Below are 9,028 nucleotides of genomic sequence, written 5' to 3'. Positions count from 1 at the left end.
AACACAATGGTAAGTGGTCAGTACGCTAGGTATTGCGGGGCCCTGGACAAGGTATTAGCCATTAGGTACCCCAGAGGAGGGTAAAATTCTATTTTTTTTAAAATCAGGATTAAAAAAATACTATTCTTCGAATTTTAAACATTAAAAATAATAGTATTAGGGTATTCTTATCCTTTTGTTATTATAATGTGTTAACACAAAATTATTTAGGTACAAATAATAAAATAATAACTAATTAGGTACACACAACAACAATATTATATATAATTGAAGACTGAAGTAAGATCATATAAATTTTAGATACCTAATCAAATAAATATTTTAAGAATATAGCTCTTGCCCCTTCTATAATACTACCATACGGACATACAACAATACGCGAAAGCCTTTCCAAATAAAGAACAGAGAAAACAATAACTATAGAGATAATAAATATTTATTGCAGGGATCCTATCCGACGGGTATCGTCAAAATATTACTCTTTCGTCGTATCAATAACGATTTACTTTGTAGTTAAAATTAAGCTAAATGTTTTTGGCTATATTTAGATAGGTATCGTTTTCCAAATAACTGGTGATAGGAATAATATTAATATAATACATATTGTGTGATGTGTAGTATAGAATAATACATTTATAAATTTACAATTTGTTAATGTAATTATGTTAAATGTCAATGTGCCTTACGGTATTAAGATGATAATTAAAAATCGCGGGACCCTTTAACAAGCGTGGGCGCTTTGACAAGTGCGGGGCCCTGGACATATGTCCCATTTGTCCTCCCTTAGAGCTTGCACTATAAGTGGTAAGTGGTAACTCGTTTACCGTTATAACAATCCCATAACCATAATATATATTAATAATATGATCTTATATCATGCACTTATCTGCTTTCAGTTACTTTCATAACTAGTAAACACATAATTGTAAACATTTGACTTGAATATGATTGAATCTTATTTTCTGGTATCTGCAATAGTTCCAAATAACAGTGGTGTTTACTTATGAACATTTCGGTTAACCACTAGGTAACCATACGATTCAGCCAATCACGGCGCCAAATTGTTTTTCCGGAAATCACGATTCACGGGTCATGGAACGGTGTGAATCAACGTTTAACTACCGTGTGGTAACAGTATGGTACTAAAAGCTTGGCGTATAACATTTTATTTCGCTAGAATTTTTATTCATTTTGGCTGAAACGGATGTTCTTTTAATCATTTTTTTTTTTGCACAAATAATGCACTCACGCGCCTCTTAAATCTAATAATCGATGACATAATTCTTATGATTTTTTAAATTTAACTCGTGTCTTATCGCTCGAGATCTTATACCACTAGATACGCAATGAGTGTATGTCAAGTGGTGTGTGTAAAGCGTAACAACTTAGAGGAGATTACTCGGTTACTCGTACACACGGTAGTGTGGGGTATAGTTGGGCATGATCCATAGGTATATAATATAGATTATTGTATTTTGCCATCAAGACATCACTGCTAGATGTTGTTACGCCGCTCGTAATGCTATTGTTATACACAGTTCTTCACTATTAGACAGTTGTAGTCTATGGCCGCGAAGCGTTATCAATAGTTGATTTTGCCATGGCAACAACAGCAGTGAGCGATGAAACTATGCACATAGGTAATTTTATTGTGACAACGATAGGCGTCTAAGATAATATGGCTTATAATATAATATAATATTATTATCAAATACGTTTGTGCTGTTTTCACTCGTCTTTCTTTTCTCACTATCGGTCGCCACATTTAATACAGGCAAATCACGTTTTCGACGACGCAACTGCAGCGAGCGCATATAGTGTCGTTGTGCGTATTTATAACATAGTTATATACATTATATTTGTTATATATATAGTCACGAAACTAAACTAAACGTTTTATATTATATTGGTCTCGTGATGTCTAACCACATGGACGACGGAGAGTTTGAAGAATCTATGCGCAAAGTCAATCTCATAGGTAGGTGCACACCGCAATCATATTAATATATTATATTGCTGCAGTTGCAGTAGCGTATCTATAATATAATATCACTAGGTATAGGCAAAAGTTGTGGATTAGATGCATAATGGTGGGGCTTTGCATATTTTGATGAGTAATTTAATACAGAAATTGTTTAATCATAACTCATAAGAATATTATGCATACTTTCGCACTAAAAGTTAATGAACGCTTAACTTATAACTATGATATGTATAATTTTTAATTAAATTGCCGTATGGAAATATAGATAGGTAGGTTCCCTGATCAATAACATTTTCAATATTCTTTTAGATAATATAACTACTGCTTTGAAATTAAAAAAATGTTATGAGAAATATGTGCAATTAAAACATAGATTCTGTCAAACACGTTACCTATTTTTAAATGTTCTATATTTTGCAAAAATGTTAGTAAAATATGTTGTGGTTTGAACTTAATTTCTTCTACAGAATAGCGAAATTCGTAGCAAATGTATTTAAGTAACTGTCCTGGGCATAGGGTACTACTACTATAGGACTTAGATACATAATAGTTAGAAGGACTTTGAAATAATGAGGATAAGTATAGATATTTAAATCGCATAAGAGCTTTAATTTATTTTAATACACGAATTACTTCTACTCCAGAAATTACATTGTTTTAGTAAAAATAGGTCAATTATTAGTTCAATACCAAATTCCATAGATATTTGGCTAGATGATAACTGCAGCAAGCAAGTCCAGACTTAAAAGAATTATATTTTAAGATTTGTATATTCTACGTTAACTGCAAAATTTAAGAAAATTAAAAATCGAAAATATATTTTTCATTTTCAAAATACATTTAGGTCTAAATTCATGATAACAAATTCGATACTTCAGTCACATATACATACGTAAAAAATTGTTTGAGTTGCGAATAGTTTTTAGGAGAATTTTCCAATGTTTATTTTTTATATACCAAAAACCTCATCCTTGCCATACATAGAAGGTAGTTGATTACAGTTTTTTATGTATAGGTGCTTTTATCACCGATTAAATGTGTGAGTACAATATTTATCGATATAATTGTGTGTCCTGCAGGTGGCATTATTAAGGATTTGAGTTCTCAGAATGAAGCCAAGTCCAAAGTAGGCATGCTCAGAGCAGAAGAGCTGCTGGGTGACGGTGAAAAAATTTGGGACGAGAGTACACTGAAAACTGTGCAAAACGGTACGTCAATAAACCGTAAGGCTTTTGAAGACCTTGGCAAGCCCAAAGATGAAATACCTTCAGATGCTGGTATGAAAATCTATTTTCATTCATCTATTACAATATTATAATATTATTTTAAAGACGTAGAAATATATAATAATTGTACTTAAGGTACCTAACTACCTAAACGTAGGTATGAACAGTATATTAAAGTAGATAGTAGTCGATCCAGTGTACCGTGAGTATCATGGGTTTTTATTAGAATGATTATTTTTGAGGACTGAATTTTCCCTTCCCCCCTTACACTAGCATCTCCTATGTCAACGACACAAACTTGTATAAAATTTGTTCAATTTTGCAATAATGTTTTTAATTGTTATTTTATAATAATTAAAATTCAACTTTTTTTTAAAAATTTTTACTTGAGAAATTCAACTATTTGTACGGTATATTTTATAATAAGTTGAAGTAACAGATAGAGATAACAAATGTAATCGACATGACGTAGGCTTGTGGTAAAGAGACACCGTTAACCAACAGCACTTATTATTTCACATTAAATTGTTCGATATCATCATGTAAATAGGTGTTAAATTTATTTTTACATTCGATGTTTAAATATCTGTCCATAAGGTAAAATAATAATTTATAGTAAACAATGTAGAATACGTGTATATTTAAATGAACATTTTGTGTAAATACTTGAGAAATATATTCAATGCATGTTTGAGGTATACAAGCTATGCGATCCGTTATCATGGTTTATTTTTCACGTTTATGCTACACCGCTATTTAAATTAAATAAATATTTGAAATTTCTCATTTTACAATCATGTTACATTGCTATATGTTTTGTAAATAATTACAGAGTGAGATATTATGCTTATAATGGAAAATCAATATTTAATTGTAATTAATCCAACATTTAAGCTTCAATGGAATTTACATAATAAAAATAACATACAGTAAATTTCAAATCCTTTAATAATTTAAAAACCGACGAAGACACCATCTTCTGTAGGTATTGTAGGTGTCGAGTGTACCCGTCATTAAGTAAAGTCACAAAAAAAATTGTGTTTAACATGTACCTACCTATTTTTGATGTTTTTTAATTACCAAAAGAATAAATTCTTTTATGTTACATTTCAAATTTTTTTTTACTCAAAAACAAAAATTATGCCATCCATATATCAAATAATATGTAAATTATATGTAATAACATAATTTTTAATTTTTAGACTAAATTCGCCATTCAAAAATTTAATTTGAATCAATATGAAACATAAATGAACACCTATTACTGAACTACACCTTACTAACCTGATGTATTCAATGCAAAGGAACTCACCTTACTGAAAATGGTCCAAAGCCAAAAACCAAACTGCTCTAGTATAACCTTACTTAGATAACTACCGTGGTTGCTCACAGTATATTAATATCTTTAACAGCAAAACAAAATCATATTTAAAAGTTAAAACTCCCTAATAATCCCAATAATACATAATTTATTATAAATAGACTAATTAGAGGAAAATATGTCCTGTAACTATCATAATATGCTAATGTTACACGGGAAAACCAACAATATCTGACTAGATATTTAACAAATCAAGATAACAACATCAAAATACAACGACCTTATAAATCAACTTTCCATATTTCTAACTGAAATTCAACGAATAATTAGCCCATCATTATTAACCTACAAACATCAGTAAATATATAGTAATTATACTAACATAATCATAAAAAATGATTATAAATGATTAAACTTTAATCTCTTCTCTTACCATTGTTAATTGAAACGATTTACATCACTCGTTAAGTAAAACCATTGGTAATATTACAAAATATAAAAAAACATTGGATCATTATTAAGACCAAAATTATAAAGTTTCTTAATTTTCATCATAGTGAGAGCGAGCAGTCGTGGATTAAAAACAATTTTAATCCCGTAATAATTAAATTCCGTAAGTACCTATGAATAATACATTAACACTGCATATATTTGTGTCTTATGCTACACACAATTTTAGGTAGTTACTCATATATAGATATGTACTACTGTACGAGGTTCTCCGCTATATATATTATTAAGAGTATGCGTCCCATAATCGAAGTCTTTCTGCAAAAAAAAATAATGATCGTTATAAAATAAAAGAAGGACTGTTATTACGATTAGCGTAAAAATCGATTTTTCAATCGTAAATAATCGATTCGATTTCAAAGAACGTGCGGGTGGAGATGTTAGTGAAACATATTTTATATACAAAGACCATATTATTATATACAAATATAAATATATAACGCATTCGTGAAACCCGGAAAAGGCATCGGTTATCGTTTATATATAACGAATTGATAAAAATGCACATAAACAGGCATCAATATAACGTACAGGAAAAAAACGTTTTTATACACACGCTGTGTAGGTACTTACCTATATATAGGTATCGCATGTAAATCTCAAAATGATTTCGTACGTACAACAAATGCGCTGACGCTTACGCGTGCATTACAATTAGGTTAGGTGCCTATATTGCATATATATATATAATATTTATTGTATACACACTATGTATACATAAAGATTTATGTATACAGTCGTCGTGGTCAGTTGAATGGAAAATGCAATATCAGGAACTTCCGGGGTTTCATCGTCGTAGCCCGTAGGTCGAATAAGGTAAGAACCGGTGACGTTCTATATGTTATATTATATTATTCACACTGCACTGTGATGCGATAGTATTATCGTAAATCGTAATACCAATACCCATACTTATATACCTTATATTATTTTTTTTTCATGTATTTAGAGGTTCAATACGTAAGTATTGCCTACTATTGAGTTATATATTATAATGTTTTTTAGATATTATAAATTAATATTATATGGTAGGAGATTTTACAAATTATACAATTTAGATTTTTTTTTTAATTTCATATTTTTAAATCCTAAAAAAAATTATTATTTTCGTAATTGAGCGCCAAGCGTTCTGCTATGTTGAGTGGCAAGTTCAGGTCTGTATGATGCTTATTGAAGTATAGGTATACAATTTGAGTATAACTCCTCCACTTGCATATTTTGATAGTTAGTGCTTTATGGTTAAGGCTCTTTACTAATTAAATATGAGTGTGTAAGAAATGAGTGTCCGATTCTAATTGCGATGTCTTGTCGTTGATTGAAAGTGGTTGTAGTGCATAGGCGGAGATCGGGGGGGGGGGCTTTCAGGGACTTAGCCCGCCCAAAATAAATAATTTGAAGTTAAAGCCCCCCTAAAAATTTAAGAAACAAAAACATACTTTTATACAGATTACAGAATGTTTTAGGGATAATTTATTATTATTATTATTATTAAATAAATACCTAAACTGTAAAAAATAAGAATTCTACATCAAATTTATATGTAAATTTGTTTTTGTTTTGAACCAAAAACTATATTTAATAATTAATACGGACTAGTATCACACATAAGCGTGCTAAACACTAAACGTCATACTAGGTATATCTATTCTGTGTACTAATCAAGTGTATTGGCTATTTGGCTACATTGCTACAATAATATACAATAACATATTATATGGTTCTATAAATAGATGGAAAAAATATTATTTCATTTCTTACTGTTGTTATTTTACGAGAAACGATAATAACTAGGCTGATGCCTGATATCATAGTGAGCTATTCCGACTATTATATACATTGAAATAGATAAAACTAAATCGTAACTAAATGACATTATTTTAAATATATTTGAAAAAAAGTGTATTAGGTTAATACAATTAAGTTAAAAATGGCAATTGTATTTTATTCATTTTTCCTTTTTTTGTGAGTATTCTAATTAGTAGGTATAATAATGAGAATTTTTAATTATTTTAATGAGTTATTAAATATAAAAAATTGTTGGGGGTGTGGGGGCAAAGCCCCCACGGGTTTTTTTGCTACCAACTATTTGAGCCCCCTCAATATTTCAAAGGATCTCTGCCTATGGTAATACTTCTCTATAATAGCAGTATTAACCTTGACACGTCTTGTATATTCGTAGGGACATCATAATATATTATGACTCCGTAATTCGCAAAATGTTAGAATTCCGGTTAGAATTATGATTCATCCATCAATATTACATCTGGATATTTGATTAGGTTAGTAGGGCATGATAGGTATGTAAAAGAAACGAATTTCTGAATCGATATTGGAGAATATGTTGGCCGAACCCAGTGGATATATTTCGCAAACAATATGGAAATTATTTTATACACGAGCAATTTTATATGTGTCGATCAATACCTATTGTGATAAGTTGTTTTATGTAATGGTTTAAGCACAGGTTATTATAGCTTTTGGGATTATTTTGTTAAAATGTTTATTCGATAAGTATTCGCGAGTCGCCTATGGAAAAGAAAAATACATTTTATTAAACGTATTATATATTTTGCGACTTGCTCCGCACTATCACTTCTTCACTTATAGTACCTATTAAGCCACCTTCACAATTTCATGGCGTTACCAGAAGTGTAAATAATGTAACCAGTTACCAGTCACCAGTCACCAATATAATATTACTATTACATGTCCAAATGCGATGGATGTGCGAGTAAGTGTGTTTTTAATATTATTCTCATATCGATCGACTGTCGATGCGGCGACGGATCTTAGGCACAAAGTCCCGCGGCTCAGACTGCGGTTGTGAAATTCAGTCAGTTTGTTGGTGGAATTTAATTATTATTAATATAATCATTATTTGCTGATAATTCCTAATAGTTCTTAAAAATAAATAAATCATTTTTTGATAGGTACTAAAATAATATTATTATATACCTCATTTTTGTTCGTATTTATAGAGTGCTCAAAATGGTCAAAACGGTACTTCCACCGCGAACGGGAACAATAATTGTGGATGTCCAAAGGGTTTCCGGAAGTCGGGCTACCGTGGCGAGTGTGTGGATATCAACGAGTGCCTCGACTCACCATGTGACCCCAACCTTAACTGCATCAACACGCCCGGTGGCTACCAGTGCGTGTGCGCCAATGGACAGATCTACGATCCTCAGTACGGTGCATCACAGGGTTGTAACGGCAGACCGACATCATCTCAGGTATGAAATGGGTCTGCAATACGATTTTCATGTCCATATAAAATATCTGTAAAGTATACGTTGTGATTTACACGTTTCAGTCGATATAGAAGTCGAAAACGATATAATTATAAGCCATAAGGACAATATTCTAAAAATTTTTTGCCAATTTCAAAATAAATAATCGTCATAGATATCTGCGGGTGTACAATAACTAAAGTATACTTTTTATACTATAGCTTTCACAGGTTATCATTTTGATCTTCATTTTATTATTATTAATTTCAAACTTAATAATGTTTTTTGTATTTGATTTGTACCCAGTTTTCAAAGAGAATACTGTCCTTTTACTTTTCAAACCAAATTTTAAATTCACCTTGTGTAAATAATTTCAACGACGTTTTCCTGTTATCCGTAAAATCGATAACACATAAGGATAAACATTGGTGTTCTCTAAATGTTCATACCCATTAACCGTGTCTAGTACCTATCACTGTCGCCTAATAATAATATAATATAATTTATATGTTCCTATAAGCGATCAAATAGCCGTGACTGTCAGTAAGTCTACTTATGACTTTTTCCGTGTAGTTTCGCAATAATATGAATTATGATTACTATCAATATTTATGTATTTCGCAGCATGGCGGTGGAGGCGGTGGCGGCGGAATAGGATGCTACGGGAGTCCTTGTGCATTCGGTTGCACTCCACATGGACATGGAGGTTTCTCCTGCGGATGTCCTTCAGGCTACCAACGGATTGGCCAGGTATATA

The 9,028-nt window shown here is 31.0% G+C and overlaps 1 protein-coding gene across 2 annotated transcripts in view; it reads left to right on the top strand.

Annotated features, from left to right (window-relative positions):
* The first annotated feature begins 1,236 nt into the window (after window positions 1-1,236).
* LOC111026432 (tetratricopeptide repeat protein 12-like) overlaps window positions 1,237-9,028 on the top strand; it is an 18,424-nt gene continuing 10,632 nt past the window's right edge. The window contains exons 1-2 of one of the 2 annotated variants that reach the window (XM_022304526.1): window positions 1,237-1,640; window positions 3,064-3,261. In XM_022304526.1, coding sequence (XP_022160218.1) covers window positions 1,601-1,640; window positions 3,064-3,261 — 238 coding nt within the window. In that variant the 5' untranslated portion in view covers window positions 1,237-1,600. Of the gene's footprint in view, window positions 1,979-3,063; window positions 3,262-9,028 lie in introns of both variants that reach the window. The other variant, XM_022304525.1, reaches the window with a different exon arrangement.

The sequence above is a fragment of the Myzus persicae genome, unplaced genomic scaffold, assembly GCF_001856785.1.
Source record: "Myzus persicae strain clone G006 unplaced genomic scaffold, MPER_G0061.0, whole genome shotgun sequence".
NCBI classification, from domain to species: Eukaryota; Metazoa; Arthropoda; class Insecta; order Hemiptera; family Aphididae; genus Myzus; species Myzus persicae.
This window is presented reverse-complemented; position numbering and strand designations above follow the sequence as displayed.